This window comes from Scardinius erythrophthalmus (genome assembly GCF_964197995.2).
Source record: "Scardinius erythrophthalmus genome assembly, chromosome: 8".
Lineage (NCBI taxonomy): Eukaryota > Metazoa > Chordata > Actinopteri > Cypriniformes > Leuciscidae > Scardinius > Scardinius erythrophthalmus.
Window position 1 is genome coordinate 18,052,256 of NC_138228.1, and position 17,178 is coordinate 18,069,433.

Consider the following 17,178-nt stretch of genomic DNA (forward strand, 5'->3'; position numbering starts at 1 on the left):
TGACGAATTGTAACTATATTACGATTCAATTCAACAAGACAATATCCTCAGTAGGCTATAAGGATACAAATATGAAAAATCTTAATAAATAAACTGTGAACTGTCCAAACCATTGTGAAGTTAAAGTAAACTTATGGTCATACTTCACCAGTAACTGGAATAGGCTATCTATCACCTGATCTATATGCCATATATAAGGTATGAGTGCTCGTGCGCGCAGGTGCGCTCCGTCCTCCTGATGCCGCAGGTGCGCGCAGGTACATCATCCTCCTCTGACTGTACAGAAGATGGACGTTTATCCTTCACTACTCTGGGACAAATCACAGTAGTTTGTTAATCGTACCTCCTAGATTTTAACTTGATTAATCTTTAAGAATCTTTTTTCCAACTGAGAATTTCAATCGATTCTCCTAAAATGAAACTCGTCATTTCATGATCGTTGAAGGACGTCCGTCGCTCTGAGATGAACGAACAGCGGGACATTAAACTGTTTTCACTCTGTACACTTTTCATTTTCAAGCTATTTGTGCTTCAAGGTACGTATCATTTTAATTCTGAACCATGCTTCATCCCTATTAATAGGTAACCTTTCTAAAATTTCCTGAAGTATCCTTCTATTTATTTATCCTACAACAGTAAAATCGTTTTAGCCATAATACATTTAAAGATTCATACACTTTTTGAAGGAGATCCCAGAATAATTTTTAAATGTGTTTTAGCAGAAAATGTTTTACCATGGTAAAAATTTGAATGGGAAGTTTGCTATAGGCTATTTGATACAATTTCTGTAAACTCTGAATTGTGTATTATGTAAATCAATCTTAAGCTTTGCAAAAATTTGCAGTTTAATTACAATTTACAAAATCTTAAAGTTTTCAGTATCCTAAGACTATTAGTTATAACCTGCAATGGTTCATTTAAAAACATATTCGTTTTTTGATCTAATGCAATGCTTATTATTTACAGACTAAACTTGGTTAACAAGATAAGTTTATAAATATGATTGATTTTACATTGATATAATTTTACTTTTGACAGGATTTATTTGCCAGGAATCAAACTCAGAAAATAAACTCCCCAGGTATGTGTTTTTATAGGTATTAAACCTCTTGTTTTGGCGCTTTCATGACTTTTACAAATATGTTAATAGATTGCAGTTTGATTGTACCTTTAAAAACTGGTGAACTTTATCAAACATCCATTATTACATGGAGCTTTTAAGTAGAGAGACAGTGTCAAGTTATATATGTAACCACTGATAAGAAGTTAAGTGTTTGGTCTAATGTTTTGCTGTGTAACCATTAAACCATTTCCTTGAGAATCATTTAGTCCATCAACGTGACTGTGTCTGTATGGCATCTTAAGTGTTTCTGAACCTTTAGTCTCACAGTCACCGCACTTTTAATACTGCTCTCTTTGTGCTACTTTTAAAAGGAGGGTTAATGCACTGCGGCAGAAACGGGATCTCTTCCGTGAAGAGGTGAGTATACCTAAGAGAAAGTGACAAGGGACAGAGTGGAGTAACCACACACACACACACACACACACACACACACACACACACACACACACACACACACACACACACAAACACACACAAACACACACACACACACACACACACACACACACACACACACACACACACACACACACACACACACACACACACACTCACAAATACTGAGATACACTCTTGGTGCTGACAAAGCTGTCTTTGTGGAGTTTACACAAATGCTACAGACACTGAAAGCTCCATTCCCAAATGTCTGCAGTGGCAAAACCATGTGAGGGAACGTCAAGACAAGTTCACCAATATGGCTTAGTGGCCAGACATGGTACTGTTGCCACAATAGCTCATATAAGACCCAAATACTTGGCAAATTCTCTATAACATTTTTTTCTCTCTCTCCAGACCCTTAGTGCAGTGCTGTCTGATTCAGCTCTCCCTCGAAGAGTTCTTCATAATTATACAGCGAGAGATGCATCAACAGGTATTGCACACTCAAAAATATACAGTATACAGTCTCACTTGATCTTGGATGCTAGAAATATAAATTATTAAAGGGGGGGTGAAATGCTATTTCATGCATACTGAGTTTTTTACACTGTTACAGAGTTGGATTCCCATGCTAAACATGGACAAAGTTTCAAAAATTAAATTGTACGTTTGAAGGAGTATTTCTGTGGCAAAAATACTCCTTCCGGTTTGTCACAAGTTTCGGAAAGTTTTTTTCGAGTATGGGCATGTGTGACGTCAGATGGGGCGGAATTTCCTTATACGGGTCCTAAGGGCACTTCTCCCGGAAGGGCGCGCATGCACCTGTAGACCAGAGCGAGAGAGCAAAAGCAGTACGCCCATCAAAGCGCTGTGCTCGGCTTTAGGGAAGTATTTGCAGATCGTCTAATGCTTAAGGATGGAGCAGTCCCAACGATAAAGGTTCACGGTCGTGCGTTGGAACCGCAGGCGGTGAGTAAAACTGCTTCAAATGTCTGTGTGTTGTTAGCTATCGGCGCGTAAGCACAGCAAGTAAACAGTGAACAGCGCTCGTGATTCTTTAGCTCCGCCCACACAGCACGCCTCCAGTCGCTCGTTTTTTCCCGGAAAGACTCGGTACAGCCTATCTTTTTCTTTTATAAATATAATAAAACTAAAGACTTTTTGGAGATATGAAGGATGCAGTACTACTTTATAGGTACTCAAGATTAACATGAGATTGACTGAAACTGAGTGTTTCACCCCCCCTTTAAGTTATCCTTTAATACAAAAAGATAATCTATAGCCAACTTTGATAAAGATTGGTGGGTGATAAAGAACCCAAAGTTGGCCAGACAACTATTTAAAACCAACTATATGGTTCTATGGGTTTCTTCAAGGCGATTCACACTGCACCGACAGACGCGACCAACACGCGGACACCGACAAAGGTGACGCACTGATCCGATCCAAAACCTGACGAAGTGTTCGCCGTCTGTTGGTGCAGTGTGAATTGACCTTTAGACTCCCAGGCAAAGGAAAATCCAAAATATGTCCGAACAAAAACATTGGGGGTGTGCTACTTCAGTGCTTGGCCCCATAATTTTAAGTTTTCATTTGCTTTATTAGTAATACTTAGTGAAATTTGTCTTTTGTGTTTGTGTGTGTTGTGTTGTAGAATATTGTGGGTGTCTTAATGGGGGCTGGTGCCAGGAGGAAGGACGCTGTGATTGTGCTCAATTCCAGGGTCTCGGTGAACGCTGTCAAATCAGTAAGAAACGCACACGCACACACACACACACACACACACACACACACACACACACACACACACACACGCACGCACGCACGCACACACACAGGTTATATTAAATTCAAAATGAAGCTTGCTTCGATTTAATTATAGCGAGGTACGTATGGTCTGATATTATCATCTGCCACCCAGTGCTGACCATTAAATGTGGATGAAAGAACCCTGAATTTAATTACTAGAAATCAAATGGCATTGCTCACTGGTTCCAGATAATCTATGTGACTATGTCTTACTTCATTTGGTAGCATTGGATTACAGATGTGCTGGGAATATATTGCTTGCCACAAAGAGCTTCTGTATGTATGTTTAATTAACCAGGCACTGAAAAAGCCAGACAGCTGGTGTGACCAACACAATAACAGGTTCCTGCATATACTGTATTGATATAAGCCATACTGATTACATGCCCATCAGGGAATTGATTACATGGGGCACAAATATTGAGTTAAATGGTTTAATAATCACTAACAAAAAAAGTAACAAGAGTTACCTTGATATACTAATGGTTTTTGGGCATATCCCCATGCACCATGTATTATTTGAAATACCATGTTATCTACCATTCAAATGTTTGGTGTCAGTATGATTAAAAAAATAAATAATAATAAATAAATTAGTACTTTTATTGAGTGAGGATGTAGTAAATTGATCAAAAATTACAGCAAATACATTTATTATGTTACGAGAATTTTTTATTTAAAATAAATGCTGTTCTTTTGAACTTTCTATTCATCAAAGAATCCTGAAAAAAAAATACAGTTTCCACAAAGATATTAATCAGCATTTTCAACATTGATAGATTTTTCTTGAGCATCAAATTAGCATATTAAAATGATTTCTGAAGGATCATTTGACACTGAAGACTGGAGTAATGAAGCTGAAAATTCAGCTTTGCATCAAAAGAATAAATTACATTTTGAAATATATTCAAATAGAAAACATATTTTAAATTGGAATAATATTTCAAGGTTTTACTGTTTGTACGATATTTTTTATCAAAATATGTGTCTAGGAGAGCATAAGAGACATTTCAAAGTCTTACTGACCCCAAACCTTTGAAGTTTAGTGGACATATTTTGTTATCATTCAGTCCCATAATTCTAAGGTATTTTCACCATCTACTATCACGTCTTATGGACCCGCCACAGTACTTTTTTGTATAGTTTTTTAATGTTGTATTTTTTGTATCAGTTCCCAACCATGGTCAGGATAGGGATGGAATTTGCCGTTCGTGGGGTCAGCATCATTTTGAGACCTTTGATGGAATGTATTACTACTTCCCTGGAACCTGTTCATATATCCTGGCCAAAGACTGCCATTCCACAGAGCCCCAGTATACGGTGTGGGTAAGTTACAGCTACACCAGAATTTCTGCAACAGAACAGAGGTCTGTTTCCTATCTACAATTTTCTTTTGATACCTGCATTGCAAGTTTATTTCTCTTTGGCAGGTTCATAACAGTCGTTCATGTAGAGGTTCGGTGTATTCATGTCCACGTGGTCTGAGTCTGTTCTTCCCAAATGAAGAGGAAATCTATATTAGTGGTTATCAGGTGCTCAAGGATGGACATAGGTGAGTTTGGATATACTTTACTGTTTCTAAATTAATAATTTTATTTTGAAAGGATGCACTAAATTTATCAAAAGTGATAGTAAATACATTTAAAAATATTCTATTTAAATAAATGCAGTTCCCTATCAGTCAATCACGTTCGATGTTGTGTCAGAACTGAGCTGAGGAATTGAGATCTCACCTGAGAGCCCAATTACCTTCAATTGTTCTAAACGAGTCAATGGACATTGGTGTGCGAGATTTGCATCGTGCAACCCGTCCTGCGAAGCGAGTATATAAGGAAGCGTGCTTGCATTTCACATTCAAGATTTTTCTTCGGGGGCCGAGTGATTTGTCGATTCTGCTCTGCAATCATCTGTACAAGTGTTCTGCGCTTCAGCAACTTTTTTCCCTAAAAGAGCAAGCACGGGTGTGACGTTGTGTCTTTTTAAAGATGTCATTCCACCCGTGTGTTTATGGATGCGGTCGTTTCATTGCTCCGTCTGACAGACACGATCGGACCTGCCCCAGCGGCCCGCTGCTGTCTCCACCCCTCCGCCGGCTGCATCCCCCCGCTTACTCGTCGCTGAGGGTGCCCCCCAGTGATGTATGGAACAGCTCTTCAGGAGATGTTGACTGCACCACTCTTTCCCCCGGAGGACGGCCGAGCAGAGAATACTTTGAGTTTTATTTCTGTCCCCACTCCGGGACGCTGTGCCTTCCGTGTCAGGCCCCTGTGCTCTACCTCGCTACCCCACTGCAGGTACATCTGTAGTCACTCTGACCCCACTTGCACTGTCTCTGGAGGCCTGGATAGTGCTTCCCAGGCCGTCTCGCTGGCTCATTCGGATCATCAGACTCCACTAAGCGATTCTGTTCACACAGCATCATCCTAGGTTCAGGGGCATCCAGTTAACCTCAGTGCTGGATGAGGATGCTCCTGTCCTGCGTGCAGAGATCACAGTCCTACTGGCGGAGGACGCGATGGAGCCGACTCTCCAGCCGATATGAAGTCCGGGTTTTACAGCCCATACTTCATTGTACCCAAAAAAGGCGGTGGGTCACGACTGATCTTGGACCTGCATGTTTTGAATTGGGACCTTCTCAATCTCCCGTTCAAAATGTTGACGCAGAAACGCATTTTCAGAGGCAATCACCCCGACTTGACGCCAAACTTTCAGTCCGTGGTCAGACCTTACATTTCTACAGGCAGGAGTTTCTCTAGAACAAGTGTCCAGACATGTTGTTGTCTCAACAACAGGCTTCTGGGCAGGACCTCGACTGCAGTGGCACATCAACTGCTTCCAGTTGCTAGCAGTACACCTTGCGCTGCACCGCTTCAAATCGCTGATACAGGGCAAGCATGTACTGGTCCGACCGGACAACGCTGCGGCTGTTGCGTACTTAAACCATCAGGGTGGTCTACACTCCTGTTGCATGTTGCAACTTGCCCACCATCTCCTCCTCTGGAGTCAGAAGCATCTGAGGTCTTCGCGCTGTTCACATTCATATGTTGTGAGCTCTCACAACAGCCCACGCTCCCAGGAGAAAGGTGACTCCACCCCCAGACGGTCCAGCTGATTTGGAGATGCTTCGGGGCCACACAGGTAGACCTATTTGCCTCTCCGGACACGTCCCACTGCCGGTTATTTTACTCTCTGACCGAGGGGACCCTCAGCACCGATATGCTGGCACACAGCTGCATTTCCCCCAGTGAGTCTTCTCGCACAGACACTATGCAAAGTCAAGGAGGACAAGGAGCAGGTATTGCTAGTTGCACCATACTGGCCCAACCGGACCTGGTTCCCAGAATTAATGCTCCTTGCGACAGCCCCTCCATGGTGCATTCCTCTGAGGAAGGACTTGCTTTCTCAGAGTCGGGGCACCCTGTGGCGGAGGAATTAGGTGGTCTATCCCCAGCGGTGGTAGACACTATCACTTCAGCAAGAGCACTCTCTAAAAGGTGTTCCTATGTTCCGAAGTGGAATCTGTTTGTTGAATGGTGTTCTTCTCACCGAGAAGACCCTTGGAAATGCCAGATCAGAGCTGTGCTTCCTTCCTGCAAGAAAGGCTAGAGCAAAGGCTGTCTCCCTCCACCCTGAAAGTGTATGTTGCCGCTATTGGCACACATCACGATGCAGTAGATTTGTAAGACTGTGGGAAAGCATGACCTGATCATCAGGTTCCTGAGGGGCATGAGGAGGCTGAATTCTCCCTGCCCTCACCTTATATCCTCTTGGGACCTCTCCTTAGTCTTAGCAGCCTTACAGAGAGCGCCCTACGAACCACTGCAGACAGTAGAGCTTAAAATCCTGTCTCTTAAGATGGCGCTCCTGACTGCATTGGCTTCTGTTAAGAGGGTAGGGGACCTGCAGGCATTTTCGGTTGATGAATCGTGCCTAGAATTCAGACTTTCTCACGTCATCCTGACCAACTCTCACGTAATCCTGAGACCCCGGGTAGGATACGTGCCCAAGGTTCCCACTACTCATTTTAGGGATCAGGTGGTGAACCTGCTTCCAGAGAAGGCAGACCCTGCCCCCACTTTGCTCTGTCCTGTTCGCGCTTTGCGCCTGTACGTGGACCGAACACAGAGGTTAAGGACCTCAGACCAGCTCTTTGTCTGTTATGGAGGCCAGCAGAAGGGAAAGGCTGTCTCCAAGCAGAGGATGGCCCACTGGATAGTGGACACCATAGTCTTGGCATATCCGGCCCAAGACCAGCCATGCCCCCTTGGGGTGAGGGCTCATTCCACTCGAAGTGTCGCCTCCTGTGGCCTTGAAGTGTTGTTGGTGCACGGCGCCTCGCTAGCAGACATTTTTAGAGCTGCTGGCTGGGTGACACGTAACACATTTGCAAGGTTTTACAATCTCCTTGTAGAGCATGTGTTCTCCCGTGTACTCGCCACAAGTAGCCAGTAACATTGGGGACCCGCTGGGTGTCTCGCTTGCAGCGCCACTCCCCTCCTAGGACGGGATACGTGCGCTATCTGCTCCACAGATGAGTTACTCACCTGGTAAACCCTGCATGAAGTTCCTCCAGCACCCTCGACAGTCAGATGCTACGGAGGCGTCCGACGCTAGGTCTAGCACTTGTGTGTATGCCCAGAAGGACAGCCCTTATACTAGACTAGGTGTCCATGTGTTGTATTTCTCCTACGGTTGATCCCACATGTGTATTCTTTTATGGTATGGCTTCCCTGTCGGCGAGCCCATGTCTTTCCCTTGGCAGAGCCCGCCCTTCCATCTCTGCTCGGTATTAACTTCACCATAGCTAGGCTGAATCTTCCTCAGAGACCTTCCATATGGAGCTCTGCCTTAATGGTCAGTCCATATGTGTAATCTCCACGTTACCTCCCTACGGACAGGATGTGGTCTCCATAGCATCCCTTTCCATAACGCTTTCCCAGTGTTATCCAATAGTCTCACTGTGTGGGTTAGAAGGAACAGCAGTGATCAACACTCTCTCTGCGGTAAGTCCTGTCCTTTCTCCGTCCCAGCAGATACGGGGGAATTAGGTCGCTTTCACGGGGTGCTGGAAGGGGCTGCAATTGTGGCATTTTGGTAGGGATCCCAATTCATCAGTTCAGTTCTGACGCAATGTTGAACATGACTGACTGATAGGGAACGTCTAGGTTACTAATGTAACCCCCGTTCCCTGAAGGAGGGAACAGAGACGTTACGCGTCGCCATAATAGCTGTACCGCTACTGAACAGCCGGAACACACCATCTCGGCTCCTCAGTGGAACTTGAATGTGCGATGCAAGCGTGCTTCCATACATACCCGGTTTGCTGGGTGGGATGCTCGATGCAAATCTCACACGCCAATGTCCATTGGCTCATTTAGTTTACACTTGAAGGAAGGTGATTGGGCTCTCAAGCAAATACCAATTCGTCAGTTCAGTTCTGACATACCTTCTCCATTCCCTCCTTTAGGGAACGGTGGTTACATTAGTAACCTAGACGCTCTGTTCTTCTATTTTCATCAAAGAATCCTAAAAATGTATGTCAGTTTCCACAAAAATTTAAGCAGCACAAGTTTTTTTTAACAGAGAAATGTTTCTTGAGCAGAAAATTGCCATATTAGAATGATTTCTGAAGGAGCATGTGACACTGAAGACTGGAGTAATGATGCTGAATTTCAAATTTCAGATTCAGATTTGCCTTTACAGGAATGAATTACACTTTAAAATCAATAAAAATAGAAAACAGCTGTTTGATCAAATAAATGCAGCCTTGGTGAGTATAAGAGACTTCTTTTGAAGCCATTAAAAAAATCTTACTGACCCCAAATGTGTTGTGAATCTTGGATGAATTAATGAAAAAACTAATTATAAATCTACTGACGGAGGGATAAATAACTCTGATGTGTATGGTTTGTCGGAAAACATTAGAAACCTTGGCCACTTATGGCTTTCAATAGATTTTAGGTCACGATAACATGCTGATGATAAAATGACAGAAAAAGTCCTATGGCAACACATTTCAATATCAAACATGATCGAAATTCTTGTGTTGTTTGTCTGTTTCATGTGCATGTTTTCAGGCTGAGTCTGCCACAGACAGTACGTAATGTTTTCATTGAGCGATTGGCTGACTACATCCTGGTGAAGAGCACGTTTGGCTTCTCTCTGGCGTGGGACGGGAGCTCTGGAGTCTACCTCAAAATGACCGAAGCACACAAAGGAAGGCCTTGTGGTCTGTGTGGAAACTATAATGATGACGGATCGGATGATCTCAGCAGCAGCCACGGTGAGACAAACAGGCCTGTACACACACTTATCATCTCAGTCAGCAGCAAATTCAGGACAATTATATCAAAGCTGAGCAGAGCTGCATACTCAGTTTGAACACACCTGGCCTGGCCCAGTGTTTTCTATTTAGAGATGAGTTGTAACATTTTAGGGACAGTTTAATTCTCAAGAAACAGTGCTAAAATGTAATTTGCTGCAAATCTATTATGGTGACTTTATTGCTTTGCATTTTGCATCTTCAGGTGTAGTCTCTGATGACATTGCTGAATTTGGGAACAGCTGGGCAGTAGATTTGTCCCAGGAGAGACCCTGTCCTCAGGTTGATGATGATTTCCCTGGACCATGCTCATCTGAGTCCGATATGGATGTACGCTTGTACACACTGCATTCTGGGTTTGAACTGAGCTAAATGGGTCTTATTATGTATGATAGTTTAAAACAAGAGTGTTTAAAAGAAGTCATACATGCTTAAGTATGAGTGTGCATTCAGTAAAATGTGAAAATTCCATGCAGTGTATTTTTGGTTATCCACCTTAAAACCTGTTTTAGCAACTTTGCCTGTTTGTGTGTTATCTGAGCAGGATGCCATTGAGAAGTGCAGTGCATTGCTTTTCTTTCCTTTCATCTCCTGCCATGAGAACATTGACCCAAATCCATTTGTTGCCAGTTGTGTTTCGGACATGTGTGTGTAAGTCAAGTGTGGTGCCTTTGTCTAAATGGTGTAACTGAAGTTGAAGTCTGCTGGAAAAAAAACATAAAAAACAAGCTAAAGATGGATTGCTGATCTTAGCTGGATTAAGCTATTCTAACTGGCCTCTCAGTCTGTCCAAATTAGTGTTTAGCTGGTTGGCTAGCTGGTCTCAAAACCACTCTAAAATCATTTAAATTGACTAGTCTAACTAGCTTGGCCATACTGAGAGATCAACTAAGCACCTTAGAATGGTTTCATATAATTTTATCTAAATTAGTGTTATTTATTATTATTTGTATACTATTATAATATTTATTAATATTTTTGAAAGATATACTTTTTTTATATATTTTCAGTTTTAAATTTAGTTTTAGTAATTTTGTGCTTTTTGTCATTCTTTATTAGTTTTTTTGTATGTATGTATATATATATATATATATATATAAAACAAATAAAAAAAAAATTTTTAGTTTTTTTTTTTTTTAGTTTTAGTAATTAAATACTTCAGCCTAAACTTATTTATTTCAGTTATTCAATTATTTCATCTAATATTTATATTTTATTAACAAAAATGTTAATTAAAAAATAAATAGACAGAACTATTAATTGTTTAATAGTTTCAGTTAACAATAACAAACCTTATTTTACTTACAGCAATGTTTGGATCACTAAAATCTCAAGACCAGTTGTTGGGAATTTTGTAATTTGATCTTTTTCAATTATTTGCTTAAAATGGGGGAGTATAGTTGCACAAAATTTACATGGTGAAATTAAAAAATCAGATGTCTAATTATAGAATACTTTCAGTATAATGTGATATTTACTTTTGTGCTATTGTCAATATTGAACATTTCTGTTTATAGCATTTAGGATTTTAAGTAGACTTTCTCTCTCTCTTCCTCTCCCTTCTTGAATGTTTTTTTCTCCCTAGCCTCTTTCCTGCAATCTACACTTCCCAATTCCAACAGGATTATGTTAATTATAGTAATGAAAATATCTTGAATATAGCAAAAGCTGCAGAAAGAATGTTTGTGAACATATGTAGCCTATATGTATGTGTGTGCATGCATGCAATTATGCTTGCACTAGTATACGAAAGAGTGTGTGTGTGTGTGTGTGTGTGTGTGTGTGTGTGTGTGTGTATTGATTACAGTGATGAAATAGCTGCTGGAGTTTATGAACAATTTCAGACTCAACTGTTGATTGAAGAGGCAGTAAGAGTATCAGATTGCAGGAGCAAGTTGAACAGCTGTACTGCTCTTACAGTTTCATACAGTCTTATATCACCATACTAATTGTATGGTAAAAGTATTGACTTTTCCTCCATCTTTTTATTAGAACTATTTGTATTTTTGACTGTTTTGTGTTTTTAACATTTAAATGTTTTTTATTTCCAGATCAGATGAGGAGGAGACCTTTTGTCGGACTTTGGTCGAGTACACCAGGGCTTGTTCTCATGTGGGCTACCCCGTCAGAGAATGGAGGGACAGTTTTCCTACATGTGGTTAGTCAGCTTTCTTGTCATGAAGATAACTTATGGCATAAACTTTGCAGCATGTCATGTGATATGTTTGTGTTTCAGCGGACGGTTGTGAGGAAAGTTTTGTCCACAGAGACTGTATCAGCTGCTGCCCGCCAACATGCACTTTTGAGAAGGAGTGCTTGGGCACCAATCTACACTGTCTGGATGGATGCTACTGCCCAGATGGTGAGACTGATAATCAGATGCTTAAAAGGGGGGTGTTATTATTAATTTTCCTGAATGTTTGCTATTATGAGAATGCAAATGAGCCCTTTTGGGCAATTCAGAATGCATGTTGCAGTGATTTGTTGATGATTTTAATTTTTGTATGATTTTTATGACTACAGCTGACTTGTTTCATTCATGGCTTCTCTTTCTGTTTGGCTGCTCTCAGGTCTGATTTTGCAGAATGGCACCTGTATTGCAGTGTCTCAGTGCCCTTGTGTGTACCATGGTACAGCATATCCTCTGGGTCATGTATTGGAGCAGGGCTGCAGTGTCTGGTTAGAAACATCCAATTTTCACTCTTTTACAGCTTAAACACTAAATAAAACATATGTTTCTCCCATTTTTTTAACCAGTTGATAATCACAGTAGCTGATAATAGAAAACCCGGTTCCTTATCAAATGTGTTGAAATCATGAGTGAATCCATCTAATGTGAATTACATTTTCAGTGTCTGTGTGGGAGGAGTGTGGAACTGCACTGAAAACAATTGCACTGGTAAATAACAACCTTTGTATTGGACAGTTTTACATAATACCATATCAAAAACATCGTAAAACTAGGCATTTTATTTAAGTTGTTTAACGCAAAGTTTCTTGGCTTTTAACGCAAAGTTTCAAAGTTTTGCGAGCAAACAAAAAGTTACTCAAGTTAACATAAAAGTTTTGCTAGCAAACGCACTTTTTTGCGGGGCGAACGCAAGATTTTTGCGAGCAAATGCAAAAGCATTTAAATATCAATTCTCCTTCCATCTAATTTTTTCATCACCATGTCTCCTTATGAGCTCTGTAACTTGAAAATGAGTGTGTATTCAAAGATTATTTTAGAATAATATGATTTTTTTCAACCCCTAGCGGAATGCACAGTAATGGGTGACACGCATGTGACAACATTCGATGGGCGGATCTTCATGCACATGGGCTCTTGCCAGTATGTGCTAGTGAAGAGCCGTGGCAGCACCAAGTTTACTGTCACACTACAGTACACTGCCTGTGGAGAGGTAAAAAGAGTGCGTCTGGAAATGTGTGTGATCAGAGATGTCTTGAGTGTGTTTAATTGAGGCTCTCGTCTCTCAGTCTCAGGAACACTCCTGCATCCACTCAGTGGCTCTGGTGGTGGATGAAGATGTCAGCAGACAGCTCACTCTCACAAGAGAGGGGGAAGTTGTGATTGGGGCTAGTATGGCTGTCAATTTGCCTTACTCAGATGGTAAGGACAGGTTCTCAGTTTTACATCGGTACTGGGGTGCGTTTCCCGAAAGCATCGTTAGCCAACTATGGTCGCAAGTTCCCTTGTTACCAATAGAGTTCAATGGACATTGCGATGAACTTGCGACCATAGTTGGCCAACGATGCTTTCGGGAAACGCACCCCTGGTCCGCTTTAATAGAAAATGTTTCTTATACCTTAGTCAAGGTAGATGCCATATTTAATTTGCTGCAAATGAAAACAAGACTGTGAGGGACATTCTTAAGTTTCGTAATCTAAACCAATTCTAATCTAATTTTCTCATTTTTACTATGGGTCATTATGCCTTATTTCACATTTCCAGGTTAAATACTGAACCTAGAAATGCAGTAATAAATGTAATTTGAGAGTTAAATGAGTTAAAATATACATATATATGTAACCAAAAATATTACAATGACCGATTAAAATATTTCTGCTACCTAAGTAGTAATAAAAGTGTGTCTACTACATAGATAATAATTAAAAGAAATAAAATTAGAATACATTTGATTAAAATGTATTTCCTATTTCTTTATTTCTGTTTGTTTGTTAGACATGGTGAACGTGCGTCGGTTGACATCTCTGTTTGTGGGTCTGCGATCTGTCTTTGGCCTGAGGTTTCAGTATGATTGGCAGGGTGGACGAATCTACCTTCAGTTGGACAGCACCTGGATGGGCTCCACTCTTGGCATCTGCGGGACCCTCAACGGAAACCTACGGGATGATTTCCTGTGAGAAACGGAGACTGATCCTCTGAATTTCTTTCTGCAAAACATTTTAAATGTCTCTCAGTATCTCTCAGTATCATTATGTAGTTCTTGGACTTGTGTGAAGAACTAAGTAAATGTGTTTTTACTCTCCAGTTCTCCTGCAGGCATGATTGAAGGAACTCCACAGCTACACGTCAACGCCTGGAAAGTGTCTTCAGCGTGCATTAGCCCTGTCAACATACCCATTATCGACCCCTGTGAAATGAACCAACAAAATGGTATATATGTTAATCCTTTTGCTTGTCCAAAGAATCAGGTTTCTCCAAAACAAATGCAAGGCATGATTTCTAGAAATTCATGCATGATGCTGAAAAGGTGTTTTGTTTCAGTGTTTTATGCTGCCCAGTGTGATGTGCTAGTGGAGGAAGTGTTTGCGCCATGCCATGCATATGTTAGTCCCAGCGTGTACCACCAGCAGTGCCGCTACCAGGCCTGTCGATGCGGCAGCGTCTGCCTCTGCACTGCTCTGTCCCACTATGCATACATCTGCAGCAAGCATCACATCACCATCAACTTCAGAGCGCATGTCTCTGAGTGCGGTTCGTTGGTCATCCCTACATGTATTTGTCTTTACAGCGATCTATTACACAAGTATGTTCAGGAAGTCATTTGTCTATGCGTGTAGGTATGGTGTGTTTAGGTGGGATGATGTATCACCCGTGCACATCAGCATGCGGGAGGACATGTCAGTCAATCAGCAGTGCTGAAGTGTGTGATGGTGACTGTGCTGAAGGATGCAGCTGCAATGAGGGATCATTCTACGATCACACTCGCCAGCGCTGTGTGTTGCTGTATGTCTGAATACACCAAACACCAATACCACCTTGTAATGTCTGAACACTAGCATAGAAATGGACATATTTTTCCTTTTTTTAACTGTTTTGGGTTTAATTTCAGCTCCCAGTGTCACTGTTACTTCATGGGTTCGGTGTTTCAGCCTGGTGAAGTGTCCTTCAGTTCATCTGGACCATGGTGAGTGTGTGGACATGGAGGATTTTGTTGTCAAACTCTTACAGATTTATAGCTACAAGAAGGTTTGTAGTCTGATACATTATGCAATAACTTTCCCAATTGATCAAAAGTGACAGTAAAGACTTTCAATCAGAATCAAAATCAGCATGAGCTTTATTGCCAAGTATGTTTACACATATGGGGAATTTATCTTAGTGACAGAAGCTTCCACAGCACAGACAGAATGACAGCGACAATACAGATAATAAAACTATATCTAAATATACAAAATAGACTAAATGTGTATGTACAGGTACGTTATATACAAAATTCCACTTTTTTGCTTGTCAATTTGACTTTTTCTAGAATTTCCCAATTATATATTATAAAGCTTTGCTCATTTGCTAGATATTTACAGTGTTACAAAAGATTGAAATAATCATTGCAAATAAATGATGTTCGTTTGAAATTTCTATTAATCAAAAAATCCTAAAATCAATGTGTTCATAATAATAATAATAATAATAATAATAAGAGATTTTTCTTGAGCACCCAATCAGCATATTAGAATGATTTTTGAAGGATCATGTGACTGAAGACTGGAATAATGATGCTGAAAACTCAGCTTTACATCACAGGAATAAATTATATTTTAAAATATATTCAAATAGAAAACAGTGAATTTAATTTATATTATACATTTTATTTCAGAATCATATTACACAACATTACTGTATTTTTGATCAAATAAACGCAGCCTTGGTGATAAGACACTTCTTTCAACTTTCAAAAGTCTTGCAGACTGTTAAAATGCTAAAATTGTTCAAATTAGATTATCCATTACATAAGAATATGTATATACTGTATATGTATGTTGGTAATGTATATTTCGATTTGTCTTTTTCTTTAGTCTCTGCAGAAATGGTCGAATGGAGTGTGTGCCAGAAGAAAGAGGTAAACTTTTACTTTTTACTTTTTCTTTGCTCCATTTCAGCAGTCTCCTTCTATTCCCTTTTACCTCTGCCTTCCCCTGGAAAAGAGCGTTTTCATCTTAGATAGTCAGCAGTACATTCCTCAGAGGTAACACATTGAGCAAACTGAATGCCTGACAGATCTGAACCGCAGATACACATGCACAAAGAAAGAGGGAGACTTGGGGAAAGACCAAATTCCACTTTTTGCTTATTTGCTTGCCGATTTTACTTTTTTTTTTACATTTTAAATTTGCTAAATTATTTGCTGAAATAGTAATAGTAAATTTACATAGTAAATTTGATTTCAGTAGTATTCAGGTGGCTGCATTATTAATGTATTGTCCATTGTTTGTTTTTTTACTTTAGATTAAACTGGTTGCCTGTTAACCCTAATTCCTTTTGATAATTATTAGTGGTGCAGTCCACAAACTCAAATTGTTATACTTCGGCACGTAACTCTTTCTTCATTGTTTTAAATGACACCTCACATCATGTGTCTTATTGAGGTGAGTGGAAAGTTGAGTCAGACCAGTGATAAAACAGGTGAAAAAAAAACCACACTGAAATTAGGAGTCATATCTAGAGAACCACCTAGAAACCTCAAACCAATGCATTAAAACACCTTTTGCTTGAGCAAGCACCACTTGAGTTCCCTATACATTTTCGTTTAAAGGAATAGTTCACTTCAAAATTCTGTCATCATTTACTCATTTACTTAAGTTGTTTTAAACCTGTATAAATTTCTTTCTTCTGCTAAACACAAAAGAAGATATTTTGAAGAATGTCGGTAACCAAACAGTTGATGGACCCCATTGACTTCCCTAGTAGTTTTTTTTTCCTACTGAGGGAGTCAATGGAGTACATCAACTGTCTGGTTACCGACATTCTTCAAAATATCTTCTTTTGTGTTCAGCAGAAGAAAGAAATTCATACAGGCTTGAAACAACTTGAGGGAGAGTAAATGATGACAGAATTTTCAATTTGAAGTGAACTATTCCTTTAACCATTCTCTCCCCATCCATTTTTTTTTTCAGAGCCTGAGAGAGGAGATTGTCCAAATGGTAAAGTCTACTACAGTTGCAGGGGTCAGAGTGGGCGTGGACCTTCAGGTGTGGGCATGGCCTGTGAACTCACCTGTCGAAACCTGATGCTGAACCTGACCTGCCCTCCCATGACCCCATGTGTACCAGGATGTGGATGTCCTGCTGGGTAATCACTTTC

At 40.5% G+C, this 17,178-nt stretch overlaps 1 protein-coding gene across 1 annotated transcript in view; it reads left to right on the forward strand.

The window, feature by feature from the left end:
- Positions 1-184: 184 nt before the first annotated feature.
- otogl (otogelin-like) overlaps positions 185-17,178 on the forward strand; it is a gene marked incomplete at its 5' end in the record, with an annotated part of 46,373 nt that continues 29,379 nt past the window's right edge. Inside the window, 23 exons of the mRNA XM_081372840.1 lie at positions 185-257; positions 1,039-1,081; positions 1,435-1,480; positions 1,916-1,994; positions 3,156-3,248; positions 4,482-4,636; positions 4,741-4,862; positions 9,388-9,593; positions 9,838-9,962; positions 10,177-10,283; positions 11,684-11,790; positions 11,869-11,994; positions 12,203-12,311; positions 12,485-12,531; positions 12,888-13,033; positions 13,110-13,242; positions 13,816-13,993; positions 14,126-14,250; positions 14,362-14,571; positions 14,658-14,823; positions 14,930-15,004; positions 15,894-15,937; positions 16,992-17,166. Coding sequence (XP_081228966.1) covers positions 185-257; positions 1,039-1,081; positions 1,435-1,480; positions 1,916-1,994; positions 3,156-3,248; positions 4,482-4,636; positions 4,741-4,862; positions 9,388-9,593; positions 9,838-9,962; positions 10,177-10,283; positions 11,684-11,790; positions 11,869-11,994; positions 12,203-12,311; positions 12,485-12,531; positions 12,888-13,033; positions 13,110-13,242; positions 13,816-13,993; positions 14,126-14,250; positions 14,362-14,571; positions 14,658-14,823; positions 14,930-15,004; positions 15,894-15,937; positions 16,992-17,166 — 2,690 coding nt within the window. The remainder of the gene's footprint in view (positions 258-1,038; positions 1,082-1,434; positions 1,481-1,915; positions 1,995-3,155; positions 3,249-4,481; positions 4,637-4,740; positions 4,863-9,387; positions 9,594-9,837; positions 9,963-10,176; positions 10,284-11,683; positions 11,791-11,868; positions 11,995-12,202; positions 12,312-12,484; positions 12,532-12,887; positions 13,034-13,109; positions 13,243-13,815; positions 13,994-14,125; positions 14,251-14,361; positions 14,572-14,657; positions 14,824-14,929; positions 15,005-15,893; positions 15,938-16,991; positions 17,167-17,178) is intronic.